The following is a 22,018-nucleotide window of genomic DNA, read 5'->3' as shown; positions in this document are numbered from 1 at the left end:
GCCGTTTTTTACCAGTATACTAACTTGTATTCCCGACTGTGATGGTCGGTTTCTGGTAACCAGTTCTAACGTTGCGCAGGATAGCTAGCTAGCTTATAGCTAGCAGCTACAATCATGCAAAAATTAGGGGTGGCTGTCGACCCAGCTTAAATGGGGTTATTTTCTGCGATTTTGGCAATACAAATTATAAAAGCTTTTGTAACACACTTGGCTTTACTTACGTTTATTTTCAGATGAAATTAATCAAAGATGTGACATGATGTTTCCAGCAGCCATGCAGAATAAAAATGGGTCCCGGTCTATTTCTGGTGGGCGTGTTCAAGTGCAAATCACTTTGACTCAAATTAAAGATATTATCTGTTCAGCATGAAAAGAAATATATGTTTTGAGAGAAATCAAAAACTTTGCGTTGCGATGTTCACAATCCTGTACTGACACTATGGGCACATTTTTAGAAATCTATTTAATTCCACAGAAAGGTTAGCCACTTTAGTGTTTCACTTGTGACCTATTTATAGCTCACTGAAGATGGTTTTAAAATGCAACAATGTTCGGAGATAGAGAGAAAAAAAAAAAAGAACTTTGGTGCAGGTGCAGGTGCAGTCTTTATGTAGCTTTCTGGTGACCTTAAAAGAACCTTTACGAAGCCCGTTGACAGGCCTTTAATCGAATGATCGGTTGGTTGATTGATAACAGAAAAAAATGACACATAAGATGGACATAAAGGACTGAAAACACCAAGAGCAAAATATTGCATCGCACTCATTTATGTAGTTTATTTTTAGATTAGATAATTTTGCAAAATAACGCAGCAAAATAAATAATAAGAGCCGGGATGTGCAGACTATTTAGCACTGAAAAAACTCCGTCCATGTGAACAGAATCAGGTGTTACCTTACCTGTTGATTAAATATCAAGACTATTTAGCAATAAGCTTACTTTAAAGGCTCGTAATAGGTGAACTGTCTTGGTATAGTTGAGTCACGCAGAGTTCATGGTCCATGTTGTGTTACTTGTTGTTTGTGTGTGTGTGTGTCACCCGATGACCCCTGGCGCCGGAGCGTCTAGACTACATTAGAGATGTGTCACAGCAAAGAGCCGCACCTGCGCTCAAAGAGAGCACATACATAGAGGTGAGGTATGAGGATAAATGGATAGATGCGGTCCTTTTTCGAAGCTGAGCGCACAGTTGTATTTCCTGCACAATCACACACGAAGTGAGGCTGTGTTTATGCCGGTTATACCATGAATATACACCCTGCAGGCACCACTTGTTTGTCAAACTGTTTATGAAGCAAAAGTCACATTTCTGTTTATTTACAAAGCAAAAAGAAGGGGGGGAAAGAGGCGTAGGAGGGGGTGGAGCGTGCGCACTAGCATACCGGCGACGGCTGTTTCCTTTCACTAAAAGGAAAAAAATAATAAAATGTGTACTTCACGTTACGGTTGAAACTGGGGGGTTTTTTTGTGTTTTTTTAATTTTTATTTTATAGAAACAATTTTTGCTCATAACCAATTGACAGGGGATTTCTTAAAATCACCCCGCAGTTCTTCAGCTGAGACACCTGAGTTAGAAAACACAAACACTGCAGCTGTCTTTAACTCGCGAGGGCAGTCATGGACGCAAGACCTGCGTCTCATCACTGTGTGCGTGCTTTATTTATACTTCTCTGTGTGTCTGTGTGTGTGTGTGTGTGTGTACAAATACAACAGAGTTATTCTAAGAATTCAGAGCTGAGGTTCCCCTTTTTCTAAATCTGCATGTTCTTACAGTAAGAGGAAGCTGTAAGTTGTTTATCATACAAGAGTTTCATGTCAAAAGTCACGTAGACATTTGCTTAGTGATAAATATTGTGTAAAGTGATAAATATTTTTTTGAAAACAAATTCTTTGAAGAAGTGTCCCTCACATCTTCCCACCTGCTTTCACTGCATAACAGCCCACCCTAGTGAGACAAGACCGAGTAAAAGAGCCTGAAAGGAGTTCAGAAGTGCCCTCAAGCACCAATTTTGCCCGCAGGCACCGCAAGATCCTTTGTTTTTCACAAAGATAACTGCTAGACTCCACGTACAGTGGTGAAGATGAAAATTTGCCACAGACCACAGCCACAGTCACGGTGTGACAAATAAAGCCAATAATTATTTCCCAGTTTGTTTGTTTTGTCATCAAATTGAGAAAATGTGTGTTTAATGAACTATTTGTACAATATAACATATATCAATAGGAGTACAAAAGGTCACAAAGGTCAAATAGTATTCTCAAGTGTAAGCTCAGTAATGGTCAAAATATTGCGTTTTTGTGACTGAAACTCATTCATGCATTTGTGTCATCACGCTTAGATTACTGTAATTCCCTGTTTACTAGCTTGGATAAATCATCTCTCTCTCGCCTCCAGACAATACAAAACGCAGCAGCCAGACTACTAACTCGCTCTACCAAGCGTGTTCACATCACTCCCATCTTATATTCTTTACATTGGCTCCCAATAGAGTTTAGAATTCGCTTTAAAATTCTTGTTTAAACATACAGAGCACTAAACGGCTCCAGATTACTTATCCAAGCTTCTTTTAAAATACACTGCTGCTCGTCATCTCCGCTCACAGACTCAGAGTCTCTTAGTTGTTCCCCGTACACGACTGAAGACAAAAGGGGACAGAGCCTTTCAGTCTGTTGCACCAAGGCTGTGGAACAGTTTACCACTACCACTACGTTTGCTTGACTCTGTGGATTCTTTTAAAAAACAGTTAAAAACTCTTCTGTTCAAACAAGCCTTTTGTTGATCTACATTTTATATTTTTTACACTAATTACATTTGATCTTTTACATTGTATATAATGTCTATTGATTTTATTGTTTATTTTAATATTTGTGTACAGCGCTTTGTGAATGTCTGTCTGTGAAAAGCGCTTAATAAATAAAGTTTACTTACTTACTTACTTACTTACTGAGCCTGCAGTTCAGAAATTTAACCATTAGATGGAGTCATTGCCAAAGCAATGTCACTTTGAATTGGAGCATCACTGGGCTGACACTCACATTACAGAGGCAGACCAAAACACACACGATTAAAATAATGTATATAAACGTGGAGAGAGATAGAGGAGAAAAAAGCAACAAACTCCACATACAACATCCAAGTTGGAAAAAGCTGGGGAGTAGTCAGTGGTATCACATGTCCCCCCAAAGTCTGTTTTCAAGCATATCTAAATAGGCTTGTGACAGGGCCATTCTGTGTCATTCTGATCAATCCTGCAGTGCTGACTCAGTTGGCAGATGTGTGGTTGTTCTCACTATGCTACTCCCACAGGCCTCCCCTCTCCTCTTCCTCCTCCTCGTTGCCATTCCCTGATGAGTTGCATCCACAGGAATCTTGATCAGAGCACCAGGGATTGGTCTTTTGAAGCTCTCAGGGTCCCCCTGTGATTTTACTTAGTTCTTCTTTCCCTGCTCTTCCTTTGGTTAATATGTTGAGGTTTGACACATCTCCAGCCCTTCTTGTTTTTGTGCTTGAAGTAGTCCAGGGAGGCACAGAGTCCTCGTGGAAACTTTTGATGTCCATCTCAGAGTGATGACATTGTACAAAGCTTTCCTTTCGTCTTGTTTTCTATAGGGTCATGCTGCTTATGCACAATGCAACCACCAAAAGGCAGCACTTGGCTGGATCTATATAAATTGCTAGAAAAACAGCAATACATGCTTCATGTTGTAAGTTGACAGTCCATGTTGATGCTGAATAGTGGCCTTAATGTGTAGATTATATAATTACTTAACTGAAATGTCCACTACAGGTTTATGTAGTTAGAGTTGGCAATCTTTCTTACAGAACATTTACTATGACTGATGTTAGTAGTCCTGTGTTTGTCCGTTATATGTCGTATGTAGCACCAGGGTCTCAGAGGAACGCTGTCTCACTTCACTCTGTACTGTAACACTATACATGGTTGAAATTAAAATAAAAGCCACTTGAATTGCCTTGTTACCTGAGATTACAGTTTACAGTTAAGCAACATATTCATTTGTAATTTATGGACCTTTTTTTTTATACAGTAGTGATCATGTTTTGAATGTTGATTCCAAGACAGCTTTTGTCTGTTTGGCTTTTTGTAATTTTAATTGTCTTTCCAATTTGCCAGAACACTTCTCCACAATCACTGTCCACATACCCAGGCCCTCTGCACCTTCCTTTCTCCGATTGGGACCGTTTTGTCCCATCCTTTTTGGTCCGATTCGCCATATCTCCAGAACCGAAGAAGCCATCGGCGTGGCCTCTTCGCCACAGCGTCCGGCACCCACCAAAACCCCCACCTAGACACCAACCTAACCCCTAATTATTGCTAGTTATTTTAATTGTTTCCCCAGCCCCGATTTCTGAGTGAAGGTACGCGTTTCAGGATATTTCATTGAAATATTGCTCTAATATTTTCAGTTTAGTTCTGGCACAAGGCACACAACACAGACACACTGAGCTCGGCCTGAAGAAGGCGAAGGAACGCCGAAACGTCGCGAAGAGCTCAGTAGATGCGCGTAAACCCAAGATGGGCAATTTTTTTGAACTGGGGCAGGGGTACCACCATCCTGTCCCACGGTGGAGAGTGCATCTCAAGGAACCGGCGATTGCTGGTTCCCTGATCTTTTTTCAACACCCTAACCCTTTACCACAGACGTGGAGTCAGGACCCGCTGTTCACTTTCAGTCAGTACACTGAAAATGAGTTTCATCAGACTAACCACAAATGTACGACAGTCAAGAACTTCTGCAGCTCTGAGCCAAGTTTCCTAAACAGTCTGCAGTATGAGGAGGACGAGGGATTATCTTCCACAACCTAACAGTGTACAGTGACTGATCAGGCAGTACAGTTTTAGGAACCTTTTTAACTGAGGCAGGATGGCATTTTGGTTTTTAATCAGAATCTACCCTTCAGCCAGAATTCATTTAAAGAGCTGTGGGAACATCTACCTGTGACTGAATCTCTGTCCGTCAGTTTGGACACTACCTCAACCGTGAACAGCATTGTTTTTATACTTGGATCTGTTGTGCCAAAGTAGGTAGTTTCCCCTGTGCTGGGAGCACGCAGGAAGTACTGATGTTTTCATTTTGTGAAAAAGTGAAAAATTAGTATCGTTACATTACCATTCAGTTTGAGGGTTACAACAGAAAATTATGTTATATATATATATATATATATATATATATATATATATATATATATATATATATATATATATATATATTTATTATATATAAAATTATATATTTATTGGAAAAGCCGACGTAGGACAGTTTTCCAATTTCATTGTACTACTGTACTATGTATGACTGTGAAATGACAATAAAGAGTTATCTTATCTTTTCTCATCTCACGGGGTATCAGATGGGATTATTTTAATAAAACATTAACATTTTGGCTGATAACTATTTTTATTCTCCTGTAACTTTACTCTAAAAAGAGCTAAATCCTCTAAAGTTTCAGGAGTAATGCGTCATAATAAGAAGTGTTTGTGAATGAAAAATCAGCAATGTGGGATACTGTTTGTCCGTGATTTACACAGGGGGAACAAATTGTGGCAGGATCAGCCTGATATTATTTGTATCCCACTATAACTTCGTTGTATAAAGAGCTAACATCTCAAAAATGTCAGGAGTAGTTAGTCATTATGAGAAGTGTTTGTAAACTAAAAATCAACAATGTGGGATACTGTTTGTCCGTGATTTGGACAGTCCAGCGTGTGCTCCGGACGCAGGGGAAACAAATTCTGTCGGGGATACCTAGTTTGGCAGGACACCTGTCCGAGTATCAGGTGAACTGAACTTATGGTAAGAAGTTATGACCTGCAGTCTATCTGGGTCAGATATAAACCAATTTTAGGTAGAGTTTATTTTTGTTATGCTGACTTTTTACAGTCAGTTACAATACCTAGCTAGCATGATGGAGTTTCCATACAGCTGGGCGGGTGCTTTGATGTTACTGATACCATAGTGAACTGTATTTTATTCATAAGGTTAGTTAGTAGAGTTGCCTGTAAAAAAGACGGAATCAACCCTCATTCAGAGAAAATATCACGCGTTTTGTATTAAGGTGAAAAGGAACACAGTTTGTCCCGGACTTCAGCTAGAATGGAAAAAAAGACACAAAGCTAGATTTATTCTGTCTTTACGCTGTCAGCTGCCTCTTCTCCTCTCATTCTCCCCCCTCTCGCTCCTGTTGCTACTTCAACGGCTTTTCTCGTGTTTATTTATCGCCCACTTTGCGCCAGAAAGAAGAAACCAGCGGATGTCGCGCTAAACAAGAGCAGCACGTTTAAGCTTGATCAGCTGCTGTTAGAATTTGGAATTTGATATTACTTTCTAGTATCAGCTGATGTTTGCTGGAGCCACAGCTGTAAAAGCTGCTGCTCATGATGGTTTGTATATCTGGTGAGAGGGAAACATGAAGATGAATCCAGGAGATGTCCTTACTGAATCATCAGAGCTGGACAGGTGATGGAGAAAGGTTTACCTTTTAGGTGACAGGAATGAGTTGAAGGAAAGTTATGAGCTGTTTCTGAGAGACAAATAACACCATTATTATGTTGCCAAATGATGTTATAACACCATAACATCATTTGGCACACTGACTTCTGAGGACATTTTAAATGGCACTCGCCATCAGAAAGGTTGCCTACCCCTGGTCTAGAAGAACAAAGTAAACTTCGGGAGAACGGACCAGTTAGTTTTAACAGCTCTTAAAGTAACATGAGAAACATTTTTCACCAAGAAATTCAGTTCAGTGGGTGGGTCAATGGGTCGTTCAGTGGGTCGTTTAGTGGGTTGTTCAGTAAGTGGGAAAAGTGGGCCTTTCATTTTGTCATTCAGTAGGCAAAAGGGGGTGGGGTGGGGGTGGATTCCTATTCCCACATATGTAACAAACTTGATTCAAACACTCAAAGTTAAACAAAAGAAGTTCTCATCACCTTAATATGTTCAAGTGCATAGTGTGGAGGACGTACTAAGGCCTCGAGGCACTCAGATGTAAAACCCAATATTGGTGAGGGTTTTTTAAATTTGTAAATTGGTGAGATTTGACCCGGCAACGACAGGAAGGTTACATACACAGCAAATGTCTTACACACACACACAACCAGACAGGCATGCACACAGAATGCTTAACAGTTAAAACTGAAATGCATGAACCCATCTCTCTTTGGCATGTTTATAATGCTTTTCCACAATGAGAGAGAAAGCAAAAAGAGACAGGAGCCAAAACCATCAGGTGGTGTACAGTACTGAAAAAGAACAACAGAAGGAGTATTTTCAGCGTGTGTTATTACGAGTGTTAAATGGGAATACTCTCAGTGGTGCCTCTGTAGAAGGTGCTCATAACCACACACAGGCACACACACATGATTAAACAATAAATGAAAAAAAACACACTAAAAGAGTTCAGAAGTGAGAAATCTATGAGCTGAATGTTCATAAACTGTTCATACATACAGTTATAGGTACATGAACATTTACCTATAACTGTAACTTGTGTTTCAGTGCTGCAGCCTATGACCTGCTTGACTTCCAGGTGTGAGAACCTGCAAATGTCCAGAGTCAGGAGAGACTGGGGGACCCACTTTAGCAGGGTCATCTGTGTTGGCTTTGGGACCCTTGATGATACAGGGGGACACAGTCACAAGCGCCTAAGGAAGAGTATGAGCAGGAACCAGCACCAGCTGAGAGATGGCCAATATGTAGACAGACTGTTCCCTCTTTGTGAAGGACTGATAGAAAAGTTTAAAATATATATATATATATATATATATATATATATATATATATATATATATATATATATGAATACCGATGAATGTGTGTTGTTGCTATACAGCCTGGTTATATGTGCCCCTTTTTTTACTTTGAGCACCACCTTCTTTAAAGACTGCTGCACAGCAATAGCCGGCTTTAATTTTTACAATTTGTATATATATATATATATATATATATATATATATATATATATATATATATATATACACACACACACACAAAGTAACACTCGGGAGAATGGACTAGTTAGTTTTAACAGCTCTTAAAGTAACATGAGAAACATTTTTCACCAAGAAATTCAGTTCAGTGGGTGGGTCAATGGGTCGTTCAGTGGGTCGTTTAGTGGGTTGTTCAGTAGGTGATAAAAGTGGGCCTGTCATTTTGTCATTCAGTGGGCAAAAGGGGATGGGGAAGCATACAGCTACAAGGACATAAATGTAGCCAACTTGTGATATGCTATTGCCACTCTGTTTCCGCAGGACACTGAGAGAGAGAAAGACGACAACAGAAGACAACGGTTCAATTTTAATGTAAGTACTGTTTGTTGGGCTTTTAAGTGGTTGAACATGTAAAACTTGCATGTGCCATTCTCCTCATTTTTAAAATTTAAAACTTGTTTTAAAACTTTTTTTTCTTTAAGTTTTTTTTGGGGGGGTGGGATGGAAGCAAAGTTTGTGTGTGGATGTATTGTTGTTGTTCTTTGTTTGTTTTCTCATACTATCAAAATAAACTAAATTGATATGCAGTTTTTCTCTCTCACTTTCTGCCTCTCACTCTTTGTATTTACAGTGCAAACAAGATGGAGAGAAACGTTGTCTACTGCCTGCTTTGTAAAAAGCCGCAACAGTCCATTCGCACACACCTGAGCAGAGTGTGCCTGAAAGACTGCACACCACAGAAATGTGAGGAAGAAGCTTCCAGAGCCATTGCTTCACAGAAGCTGTTTTCTAATGAAGGTAGAGTGTGGAACTTCTCAGAGCTCCAGGAGTACTGCAAGGATGAAGAATCTTGCATTAAACTCTGCACTCGCCTTCAAACACGTGGATTTATCATCACGAACAGTCCCCAAGCGTTTTCGACAGTCGTGCCAACAGCGAGGTATGATGACCTTATTGCCACTTCCACATATTGGATGACACATACAAACTTTCAATAATGTCTTACCTCTGTCACATTTGCAATAGGTCTGATAAGAAGGAAATTCTTGCCGTGGCCAAGAAGGATATTGAATATTTCCACACAAGACTTTCTGGCGGTGATTGCATCCCCACATTTGCAATGACTACCTTCAGACAGTACTGCGAGGCCATCCTGATTTTACAACATGGACTGACAGCAAATGCTGTTCAAGAACTTTGTGTAAGTGCACCACCAACAACAAAAGTGCACGATAAGTGAAATGACAGCTGATGTAAGTCTGTATTTCTTTAAGCTCCAACACCTTTTTTTTTACATACACAGGTAGAGGACTGGATGGCGCGGAAAGCAGTAGCTGATGGTGTTGAGCTGAGTGGTAACTTGAAGATAACCAGCCAGGAAGAACAAGTAAGTCATTCATTCTCAGCAGCGACTCTCTTCTTGCTCTATAGGCACCTTGTGAATTGATTTTATGAGATATTTAACATTGATTCCTTTTTTTCTCTGCAGTTGTTGGACTGCTATTTTAGGAACATCCGTCCAGTGTCCTTGGAAAATCAAATTGCTGGCAGCGATGACAGGGGCAAGTTCTTCCTAGGAGAATGTGGGGTCCCACTGTCCAACCCATCATTAGATGTAAAACGCCTGAGAGCGAGGTGAGTGCTTGACCTAACTGGATCAATAGCATATTAAGAAAGATTTGTTTCTTTGATCTGACAGAGAAACCCTAACCCTGGACTCATAACAGTCAGCCACATATGTTGCTGTATGTCAGAGATGTTCGCCCCTTGTATTTTGGCTTTTTCATCTCTCTGGGCTCTCTAATTAATTTGCATGCATTAAAAACCACAGATACCTGAGCACTGAACCTGGGGATGCTATGGCTGAGTCAGCATCAAGCTCAGTAGGAGGACTACCGACACCAGGACAGGCCAGGTACACTTTTTTTTAAAAAATATCACACACTACCACAAGTCAACCTGTGTTACACGTTTCCACATTTAAAAACTTTTGATGGATTTGATGCATCCCCTCCTCTACACCTTTCATGTAGCACATCATCTACGCACCTGCCACTCCAAGAATGGGATGCCTTCCTCCAGGCCTTCCCGGTCACCCTGAATGGAGAGCCACCATCCAAACGGCAGTGTGTACAGGCTGGCTTTCCACAGCACAGACACCACTACAAGAAATGGAGGGATATTCAGCTGAAGAAAAGAGTTGGGTACATTCTCGGTAAGGCCTGGGCATGTCATGTTAATGGAGCTGCTTCTGTTGCATTGCTTTGTTTGTTTTGTATGTATTTCAGAATGAAAATACTTTAATAATCTCTAAGAAAATTATGTGGGTTACACTTGTGTAGAGACAATAGCAGTAACAGTCTGAACTAATTAAATAATACAATACATGTAAGTATAACCCACTCAATGTTGTACACCCAAATATACACAGATAGCTCAATTATAAATATAAGGAATATTTTAAGGTACAAATACGTGATTGACTAAAATGCATATGGTTGATTTTTCATTTTTAAGCCGCAATAATCACTTGCATTATTTCTTGTACGTCGCTTTGTGACCACTTCATTTAGGTCAGTCAGTTGGCAGAAGAGGAAACCCACCTCAGCCTGCACGTGTGCAGATGGCTTTGGACAAGGAGAAATGGCACACCAACAAGCCCACTGTCAATGCCATCTTGCAGGCCTGGGTTGTTCCGCAGCCCAGTATACAAGACAACCAGTCCCTCATGTCTTCGATTGCAGAGCAGAAGTGGAAGGGCCTGGCTTTGCAAGACTTCGGGGAACGGAAGGGCAAAGGTAAAATGCACACAACATTTAGACAAATTGCAAGTGAACGTTTCTAAGAGCCCTGTCATGACCGATGGTATCTTTCAACTTACAGGTGTGATCGCACTTATGCCTTTCCACAAAGGGGATATAGTGTGCGATTACCACGGGACATATATCACTGAAGCAGAAGGGAAACGGAGGCCCCAGTCGGGGTATCTGTTCTTCTTCAGGGACGAGTGTGACCGAGGGATGTGCATCGATGCCACTGCATTCCCCTGTGCCTGTCATCCCGACATTGACACCTATGGGAGGCGAATGAACCATTCCCGAAAAAATCCAAACATCAAGCCCCAGAAGTTTACAATGAACTTCCCTGCAGGACCTCAGGAGACAATACTTTTCATTGCCCTGAAGGACATCGCAGTTGGTGAGGAGGTGTTATGGGACTACGGAGTAACTCGGAAATCTTATGGTGGTGAAGGGGAAGACTTGGAGTGGCTGGACAGCTGACTTTCATTTTATCTGTTCTTTTCCTATTCTCTTTGCATGGGCTTTTTTATGTAGTGATTTTATTCTTAAAAAACACAGCTGTTTTTACATTGTCTTGCATGTAATTTAAATGTGGTTTGAGGGTTTTTTGTTTTGTTTTGTTTTGTTTTAATTTACGTATTGAAATAAAGTGTCATGTTTCCAAATTTCACTCTGCTTCATATTGTATTATTTACGTTCACTGTTTCGTGTTTTATTGTGAAAGTCTTGTGTTTCCATGTTCAGGTGTCTGGTTTTGCTTCCACTGTGGCTCCATTTTAATTTCTCATTTGTGTTCCCCGCGTCTTGATGCCTCCTGAAGAGCATGATGATTAACATAGCCAAGGTGATTATGAAACACGTCAGGTTTACAGATGAATAATAACAATAATAATAATAAATGTGAGATACTAGCTCTACATGAGTGTCTCCTGCAGTTAATATGTAATACACAGATGAAAGATGAGGTGAGATATCTAGGCATTATCTCTTGTCATTTGAAAGATTAACTACTAACAGAAAATAAGAATATCTCAATAATAGACTTAGAATTTTCTATCCTAAGCCAATTTTAAACAGGTGCCTGCAGATTCTTTGGGAGAATTTGGACAGTCTGTCTGACATCTGCATTGACTCATATTTGTTTAACAGCCCGGGTCTGCGCTCAGGTGTCGCACTTTGGATAAATAAGATAAATAAGGAGACCAAGGCCCTGTACAGGCTCTTGGTAAATGCATTGAGGAAATTAATGACTGGTTGTGCCACAATTTTCTCCAGCTAAACAAAAACAAAACTGAGGTAATAGTCTTTGGCGCCAAAGAAAAACGATTACAGGTCACCAGAGAACTTCAATCTATACATCTAAAAACCACAAACCAGGCGAGAAATTTGGGTGTAGTGATGGATGCAGACCTAAACTTGAAAAAGAAAAGAAAAACACATTAAGACAATAACAAAGTCAGCTTACTATCACCTCAAGAATATTTCAAGGATAAAAGATCTGATGTCTCAACAGGACCTGGAAAAACTAGTCCATGCATTCATCTTTAGTAGGCTTGATTACTGTAACAGCATCTTTACAGGTCTACCTAAAAAATCAGTCAGACAACTACAGCTCATTCAGAACTCTGCTGCTCGAGTCCTCACTAAGACCAAAAAAGTGGACCACATCAGTCCAGCTCTGAGGTCTTTACACTGGCTGCCTGTCCGTCAGAGGATAGACTTTAAAGTTCTGATGCTGATCTGTTTTGATTTTATATACTGTTTTGTTTGTTTGTTAGTTAATTAGTTAGTTTGTTTCTTTGCTTGTTTTAATCTATTTTAAATCATGCTTTTTATTTGTTTTTGTTTCTAATGTCTCTGTAAAGCACTTTGAATCACCTTGTTGTTGAATTGTGCTATACAAATAAATTTGCCTTGCCTTGCCTTGAGGAACTGCCCCGGTCTTTATTTATAATTCAGTGAGCGTTTGTTCCTTAGATTGGAATGTGGAGGTGTGTGTGTGTGTGACAGACAGACAGAGAGAGAGAGAGAGAGAGAGAGAGAGAGAGAGAGTGTGACACTTGCTGTGTATTTAAAAAACAAACGCTCAAACAAACCAAAGAGAAAAAGCTTACATGTTTTCAGTTTTCAGTTTTATTTGTCATATGCAAGTTAGCACAGGGTCAACATTGCAATGAAATGTGTTTGACGAGCAGCAGTCACTCAGCAGCTTGATACAGTAGGAGAAAATATAGGAAAATAAAATAATAAGAAAATAGAAAAATAATAAGGAGCAAAATATTAGAGAGACATGGTAAAAGAGAAAAGATGACTAAATATATATGTATCTATAAATATATGTACACTAGTGATTAAATAAGAAAATCTTGAAAAGAAATATGACGGGAGGGCAGATGGGATATTGCACAGGAATGAGCAGCAGAAAATTACAGTATTGCACTTTTAAATATAAATATCAATGACAATAAAGTGGAGTGACCAGTGCGGATTAAACATTACATGTATTATGAAACAGATGGTTTGGCGACAGTGGTCCAGGTAAATGCTACATGGACACCTGATCAGAGGACAAGGGCTTAAAAGGTGTCTGTGTGTCTGTATGTTTATATAATTGTACATATGGAGGAAAAATTTCCTAAAACCATACTTGAAATCATAACTAATGCACTTTATAAAATAAATACCTAAAGGTTTTTCAGAAATTATTACATAGAATAACATTTGGGACGTTCAGTGGGTGTCGTTCACTGGCTCATTCAGTCAGTGTCGTTGAGTGGGTGTCGTTCACTGGCTCATTCAATGAGTCGTTCAATGGCTCATTCAGTGAGTGTCGTTCAGTGGGTGTCGTTCACTGGCTCATGCAGTCAGTGTCTGTTAAGAAATATAGTCTAAAACACTTCTTCAGTAAAGACTCAGAGAAGAGAAACTTCTTGCTAGCAAAAGTGCAGTCTCCAGAACTGAGAATAAGACAAGGTACGACCTCTCTCATGCTCCTAGGATGTGGGGGTGAACACCCTAAAATGTTACAGACCTCCTAGGATGAGACATTCTTTCAATATGCCACCAACTATATACTTGTATATTTATTATTTATATATTTACCATATACTTCTACACACAAATGATTACATGCAGCATTCTACCATATGCAAACTTATATCATTAGCACTTAGACCCCCGGAGAGCAGTCATTTTGGTTTTCTACCTTAGACCCCTGCGGAGTCATCATTTTGCGTTTCTACCTTTAAAAGCCGGAGAGCAGTCAGTCAAATGCTGGAGTCGTTCATATGTATATTAGGTCGTTACCTAGGAATTCTGGAGGGAGGGGAGTGGGGGTGAGTGATTGAGGGGGTGGGGGAGTGGAGTGTTTCAGTTTGCCATCTTAGGGAGAAATCAACACATGTCCTTTGTATGTCCTTTGTTGCTGACATTTATTGATGAAAACAGTACAAAAAACCAACCATTTGTACACATATTTACAAATAATGATAAAAAGTGAGTGAGTACATTTCAACATGCATGTGTTGATTTCTCCCTAAGATGGCAAACTGAAACACTGAAACACTCCACTCCCCCACCCCCTCAATCACTCAGTGAGTGATTGAGGGGGTGGGGGAGCTGCTAAAAGCGGTGAGCTTCCTTTTGTGTTTCATCTTGATGCATTCTCAATCATCCAGGGAAACAAATCTCCAAAAGTCACCAACTTGGAGTGTTTCAGTTTGCCATCTTAGGGAGAAATCAACACACATGGGTGTATGTCCTTTGTTGCTGACATTTATTGATAAAAACAGTACAAAAAACCAACCATTTGTACACATATTTACAAATGGCCTGCTGAGTGGTACATGGAGCAAGTTTTGGGTGGCTTGCGACCTAAAATCCAAGTACACAGATGCAAAAAAAATCAGGCCACTGTGCGATGTGTTCACTGCTACAGGTACACATGTGGTAAATGCAGACGACAGATACCGTGGCAGTGCCAGGATTGTGAGTGATTGCTGAAAATGTTGAAATGTACTCACTCACTTTTTATCATTATTTGTAAATATGTGTACAAATGGTTGGTTTTTTGTACTGTTTTCATCAATAAATGTCAGCAACAAAGGACATACAAAGGACATGTGTTGATTTCTCCCTAAGATGGCAAACTGAAACACTCCACTCCCCCACCCCCTCAATCACTCACCCCCACTCCCCTCCCTCCAGAATTCCTAGGTAACGACCTAATATACATATGAACGACTCCAGCATTTGACTGACTGCTCTCCGGCTTTTAAAGGTAGAAACGCAAAATGATGACTCCGCGGTCAATTTAGCCAATTTAGCTTCCACTTCCACCATTTGACTGCTCTCGGGTTTTATAGGTAGAAAGGTAGAAGCCTGGGAATGCTAGTGTTAAAAGATTATACTGACTACTAAGCACAATTTTCCTAATAACAGTGTTGTTGAGTGGGTGTCGTTCACTGGCTCATTCAGTCAGTGTCGTTGAGTGGGTTATTCAGTGAGTGTCGTTCAGGGGGTGTCGTTCACTGGCTCATTCACTGAACGACATTCATTTCCTATGGCGGCAACTTTTGACTGGACCCTATATAAGGGGAGGAGTGCTCAGCTCAGTCATTCATGCCCTGAAACTCAGAGGAGCAGTGTCTCTGGATTTATGACCACAGCGTCTTGGTTAACTAAGACACACAACTTTTCTTTTTTTATCTGCTGTCTTGAAAGACTGTATTTACAATACAGGTAATATTTTTGGCATATTCTTAACTGTTGCAAATTGCTCTTTCCTGTTCTTTACTTACTTGATTTTAATGTGTTTTACTTACATGATTACACTTTTTTTGTCTTTCCTGGTTTAACAGTTTTTCAGTTACATTGTTTCACTTCTTTTTTACTTACCTGATTATACTTTCTGTTCTTTCCAGAACACAACAGCCATGGAGGACGTTGGTGTCGAAAACATGAAGGGTTTGGCGGATGCTTTCGCCAGATCTAAAAGCGTTGAGGATTTCCTCCTGGACCCCAACATTTTCATTCCATTGCAGGCAACGACAGTTGAGGATCCAACGAGACGTGTTTGGAGTAAATTTGATTACGACGGAGTGGTGGTTGAACTAAAAAACTTGGAAGGCCTGCATATACCCTTTTCTAGGTTGAACATGGCACCCTTCAAAATGCACCAGCTGAAAAACTCCTGGCACACCATAAAGAAACACTTTGACCTTAGTAAGTTGTCTGTGGAGGGCTTAAAAGTGCTGCGAAAGGTAAGAGGCTTTGATTTTGCCTACCTGGACGGGGGATTCAAGTTAGAAGCTATAGTAATTCCCAAGTCCCTTGTGGTGGTGGACAGAGTCTGTAAAATGGCTGACTATTTACCAAGACACACGGTGGACCTTGTTAATGGCATCTTAACAAAATTTGTTGAGTTGCTCAAAGACCTTCCACTGGAAGACCTGAGCAGACCCACGCTGCAGAAGACCATCATTCACAACAAGGGGAGCATGAACGTATTGCCGCAGGATCAAACGTTCGTACTCTCCAAACTGGATGAAGCGAAGAGGATGTTGCCGGAGCATCCAACATTGGAAGTCCGGTTCTTTGTCTACAAATTTGGACAAAAGACAAGGGACCCCTTTCATTTGTGGGAAGTAGCTGACCCTGACGAGGTTGTGCGATGTTCTCTGCACGTGGCCTGCAACCTCATACCACTGGACCCTCACACCACACTTTTCTGGTCAAGAGCAGGACTGGAAAGGATGTTTGGACCCAGAGCTAGGCTCTTCACGTCCATGTCCATGCACGAGTGTGTTAACGTGCAGACAGAACTTGACCAGCACCCACCGGACATCTTGCCAGCTTTGGCAGAGATTGCCACTAGGCCTAACGTCACCTTCTGGCAAGTTTATGTGGACAGCCCACACACTCATTATATGTCCACATTCCGGCACCCCATTAGTGGATTGATCGTCACTGGTGGCCTCGGCCACCCGAATTACGTTCAGGCGGTGGCCACCAGAGCTGAGGACTACTACATCCACATGATGGACTTGGCCAGGAAGGCAGCAGGTAATTATAACCTGAGAATAGAGATCGTGGAGGGGATAGAAGGGAAGGAACTGGCAGACTTTACAGACATTGTTTATGCATGCTCATTCTTCGACTTGAGTGCATTACATAAGTGCCTGACGGACTTCCCCCTCGTTGTACCCTTTAAACGGGAACAGGAACAGCCAAGCGTGAATGAAATACTGTCTCGCTGTCTAAAGTATATGGCTGACCAGCTCCGGCAACTTGGGGAGAAGCACACAGGCAAAGGCGGCTTTCTCCCAGTGTGGAAGGCATTCCAGCTGGAGCTTGCGCTGGAGGAGGCATTATACGGGCACCCCTTGTCCAACATGGACAGACAGTACTCTGCAGCACTCGGGACCAGCTCGCTGCACGAATTCAGTGCAACCAACATGCGGGGCTTCATGGGCCTGGGTGCAGCAACTGGTGCAGCTGTTGACGACTGCCCACCTCCTCTGGCACACTGGACAAGGGACACACTCCAGATGAAAAGAATCGAGAGGCTATTTGCTCTCACATTGACTCTCGAGTGCGAGCCTTCCGTGCTGGGACCTGAGCTTGTAAAACTCCTGCTGAAAGACCTCTTCAGGAGGAACGACGGCATCTTCATCTCAGAGCTGCAAGGGGAAAAATGCCCAGAGAATTTAAAGGGACACATTAATCTGGCTGCACTGACGGAGAACCTGGCCACCAGAGACTCCTTCCCGACCCCATTCACCTTTGCCCGGGCGAGGAAGCTTGTTGAAGGGGAAGGGAAGAATGTACAAGAATGCCTGAGAGCAGGATTCCTTGAGCTGAAGGTCAGGTGGTTCCCAGACATTAAGTACCGCGACATAAAGGGAACAAGGAGGGCTTCTTGGAACTTGATTGATTATGTAGAGATACATAATGAAGACAGGGAGCCTTCCATCGAGTCCCAGGCCATGGCCATAGTGGGAGATGTGGCCATGGAGATGGAGCGCCGTGGACTGTGCTACGCCAGGACCCTTGAAAGGTACAGAGAGCATGGAATGCCATGGCTGGCGCAAGTGATGAAGAGGATTCCGGGGAAGACTGAAAAACACACACGGAACAAGGTCTTGGTGCTGGTCAGCTCAGTGGGACTTATCATGAATAAGGATTTTGTGTCATATGAGAAAGTGAAGGACCTACTCCTGGAGCTGAAGATGACACAGGCAGAGCTCCAAAAGTACAGGATCCTTTCAACGTCAGTCTGTGAAAAGGTTTTCGGCTTCACTCTCTATAAGCTCCACTATGACATTCTTTATCGAATGGGGAACCCAAAACCCCATGCGGAGAAAAAGTTGCCTCCAGATCTCCCCCTGGAGATGGAGGAAGAGGATGCACCTGTACTTGAAGAGGATGAGGAACCTGACCTATTGCAGACGAGAGCTGTGTACATGCCCGCTCAAACCAGCAGACACTGGACACAGCAGGAAGAGGGATTTATCAACCTTGATCCAACAATCTCCACTGGCGTGGCGTACAAGGAGTATGTCGGACAATGCAAAGCAGCAAGACTACCTGCAAGGTCGTACAAGGGCTTTGGGAGAAAGCGAAGAGACCTTCTCAGGGATGCATAGGCATACAAGCTGATTTCCTGTTCTAATCATGTCCTTTCTTTATTTTGACTTTATGCTTAGAACTAGCACAGTAGGACATATTTGTTTATCTTTTGAATCCACTTTAAGACAAGTGTGAATTTGATTTCTGTTGTAGTTGATCTTGAAGAAGTGTGATCTCAGTTCATTTTGTGGTGTTCACAAGTTCCACTGTAAATAGAGGTATTTAAAATAAAAAAAAACCAAAAAAAAAAACCACCCCTCACATGGACTCTGCCTTGACGTGGCGTGAGGGCTTACGTGTCCCTCTGGGATACAACCAAAGAGTCCAGCAGCTGATCAGCGACCAGCTGAACCTCCAGGCCATAACAGTGAAGGACAGAGCAGTATACTTCCTGTCCCTCACCCTCCTGTCACTGCCTGGAGGTTCAGCTGGTCGCTGATCAGGTGTTTCTCTCCCTATCACTATCTCTCTCTCCAGGGCGGAACTGATTACGGGTTTACGCCCTCGGGCCAGCTCTCGGAGGAAGAAACACCTGTGCCTCGTCAGTGTGGATTGCATTTAAGCCAGGAAACAACGGTTGTTTTTCGCTGGATTTGTAAGAATCGCGTAAGTGAAATTCTAGCAAGTGTTTTTCCGTGTCGTTGTGTGTTTGAAACTAACAAGCGTTTCCTTATGCGCAGACCCTCTGGACTGTTTTCCCTGGTGTTCCCTGAGTGGCGAGTGTTCGAGTGGATTCCTGTGATTGTTTGGAGAGAAACGAGAGTTTTCCCCTGGATTTCCCCCCGGAGCCATGCCCGTTTCACCTTTTGTATATACACTTGTTGGACACTGTACGTTAATAAATTCTCTTGTGTGCATCCATCCCCGGAGTGCAGCGCGTGACTCCAAGTTGCACACCGTGACGCCTTCCCCACAAAGTTACCTGAATACATACCTGTTCACCAAGCACACACCTACCTACATACTTACCTGGTCGTAGCGAATACTCACCTGAATACTGTGCAAATGTTGAATAATGAAAATTAAAACAATTTGATCAACGTTTGTTGTTACTATTTATTAAATTTTATTTTCAGTTGTTCATGACGGGACAAACAGTGTTGGGGGAAAGAGAAAGATGAGAGAGATGAGAGAGAAAGATGAAGGAACAGAAAAACTGGGCAACAGGGACAGTGAGAAAGGACACAAAAGAAAAAAAAATCTCCCGTTTTTGGTTCACATTAACTTAAATAGATATTTTTTTGAAGAACATTTGATTTTTTGAAAGACAATTTAAAAAAGAGGAAAAGAAAAAAAGACTGGACACCATGGAAAACGGCTGGACTGTGGTGCGCTATGGCCGCCGGCGCCAACGTGACCGCCAAGTGTTCTGGGACGGGTACGGGTACGCTCCTTTTCCTCTCGGAGAAGGGATTATCTTCCACAACCTAACCCTAACAGTGTACAGTGACTGATCAGGCAGTACAGTTTTAGGAACCTTTTTAACTGAGGCAGGATGGCATTTTGGTTTTTAATCAGAATCTACCCTTCAGCCAGAATTCATTTAAAGAGCTGTGGGAACAGCTACCTGTGACTGAATCTCTGTCCGTCAGTTTGGACACTACCTCAACCGTGAACAGCAATACAACGGGTCATGATGAAACCTGGAGGCCAGATGACACCATGGAGATGTTTCAGATCATCAATGAGCAGCAATTAGCTGAAAACTTTGGTGAAAATCTCTTTGAGCTGCCAAATGACATTTTGCAAAAAGACGGCATTACACCTGCAGCCTCCACTGTTCCGGTTACGACAGATTACCCTGGCGAATGTGGGTTTCAGCTGAGATTCCAAAAGTCTGGAACAGCAAAATCAGTGACTTCAACTTGGTGGGGAAAATGCAAAGCAAACGTGTGGTCGCAAATTTTGAAGCCACCCTGATAACCTTCTCCCACCAACGATGTGGAGATCCAAGCCTTTTAGATCCAGTTAAAATCAAGACACTTAAAACGATGATAAATGCAAAGACTGGTAACAGCGCAAAGAACCATAAAGCAAGAGAATTTTTAAAAAACTATGAGAAATAAACTAGGCTCTGCCCATGACTCAATCTTTGCCTCTCTTCCTACCTCATCTCCTCTAACTCCATCTGCTGTCCATCTGAGAAAAAGGCACAATTTGCTATTGCATTAGTCTATTATTTAAATTGTCCACATTTAACAATTCTTCACCTAATCCACAATAAAGTAATGATAAAAACTGTTATGGAACCTAGAAATTGTATTTGTTATTGTTTTTATACTTGGATCTGTTGTGCCAAAGTAGGTATCCCCGACAGAATTTGTTTCCCCTGTGCTGGGAGCACGCAGGAAGTACTGATGTTTTCATTTTGTGAAAAATTAGTATCGTTACATTACCATACAACAGAAAATTATATATATATATGGAAAAGCCGACGTAGGACAGTTTTCCAGTTTCATTGTACTACTGTACTATGTATGACTGTGAAATGACATTAAAGAGTTATCTCATCTCACGGGGTATCAGATGGGATTATTTTAATAAAACATTAACATTTTGGCTGATAACTATTTTTATTCTCCTGTAACTTTACTCTAAAAAGAGCTAAATCCTCTAAAGTTTCAGGAGTAATGCGTCATAATAAGAAGTGTTTGTGAATGAAAAATCAGCAATGTGGGATACTGTTTGTCCGTGATTTACACAGGGGGAACAAATTGTGGCAGGATCAGCCTGATATTATTTGTATCGCACTATAACTTCGTTGTATAAAGAGCTAACATCTCAAAAATGTCAGGAGTAGTTAGTCATTATGAGAAGTGTTTGTAAAATTTGCCACCGACATCCATGTGATCAACAACAGACACACGTCATTGCCCTTCGTGGTCTAAACCAATCAGAGATAGTCAGGGGCGGGACCTCTGTAAATGTCCTTGGTCCAGCTGAAAGTGCAGGTGGATAGAGAAAGGTGAGTAGCTTGAATGAAGCGATACCGATTCATTAAATCCTGAATTGAATGAATATAAATGTATTTTACCAGAAACGCCAGAGTCTCAGGCTAAAGCTCACAAAACTATTTCAACAACAACCAGCGAATGAGAGCAGGAAACGGTAAACACAGAGCGGACCGGCGCATCAGAATTAGCTTAGCCGCCGTCGGGGCTGAAAGCCAAAAGCTCACTAATTCTGATTCGTCGTGTCTGAATCGTCTTTACGTCTTTTTTGCGCAAGATTCTGGGCTGCAGGTTTTGTCTCTCTTCAACCAAAATTCACTAGGCCAGCAGCAAAAGAAGAACCAAACTATGCTTCACATTTGATAAATATCGTCGTTAATTCCCTATTACTTTTGCTGTTTTGCTTCCAACACGATAAAAACCACAGTTCATGCACAGCTCTCGCTCTGTACTTCAAGAAAAGTTTCCCATCTCAAACATGTGTTTTCCGCATTACTCATTTGCTTATTACCCATCAGTCTACCGTTGTTTACAGCGCTGGCGGCCGCTGTCTTTTCTTTTCTTTGTACTTAAATGACCTCGGACAAGAAAGAATAATTTCTGCTGTTCAATACTGAAGAAATGTAAACTTTTTCAAATTGGGTATAATTGCAGAATATTTTTAAGGTTATCTGCTATAAAATCCATG

General features: G+C 41.5%; 1 protein-coding gene and 1 long non-coding RNA gene across 2 annotated transcripts in view; both read left to right on the top strand.

Annotated features, from left to right (window-relative positions):
• Window positions 1–8,020: 8,020 nt before the first annotated feature.
• Window positions 8,021–11,905, top strand: LOC146640565 (uncharacterized). The gene is made up of 9 exons (XM_085400089.1): window positions 8,021–8,321; window positions 8,581–8,889; window positions 8,976–9,150; window positions 9,253–9,336; window positions 9,439–9,584; window positions 9,781–9,864; window positions 9,983–10,164; window positions 10,523–10,747; window positions 10,833–11,905. The coding sequence occupies exons 1-9, from the start codon at window positions 8,245–8,247 to the stop codon at window positions 11,228–11,230; spliced, it is 1,680 nt and encodes a 559-aa protein (XP_085256215.1). The 5' UTR covers window positions 8,021–8,244; the 3' UTR covers window positions 11,231–11,905.
• Window positions 11,906–21,288: 9,383 nt separating this feature from the next.
• LOC146640564 (uncharacterized) overlaps window positions 21,289–22,018 on the top strand; it is a 4,275-nt gene continuing 3,545 nt past the window's right edge. The window contains exon 1 of the long non-coding RNA XR_014910021.1: window positions 21,289–21,344. This is a non-coding gene — a long non-coding RNA (uncharacterized LOC146640564). The remainder of the gene's footprint in view (window positions 21,345–22,018) is intronic.

Source organism: Rhamphochromis longiceps, unplaced genomic scaffold (assembly GCF_057381845.1).
Source record: "Rhamphochromis longiceps isolate RC_006_pf unplaced genomic scaffold, R_longiceps_female_GT1.1 unmapped_scaffold_5, whole genome shotgun sequence".
Lineage (NCBI taxonomy): Eukaryota > Metazoa > Chordata > Actinopteri > Cichliformes > Cichlidae > Rhamphochromis > Rhamphochromis longiceps.
Note: the sequence above shows the minus strand (reverse complement) of the source record. Positions and strands in the feature narration are given on the sequence as shown.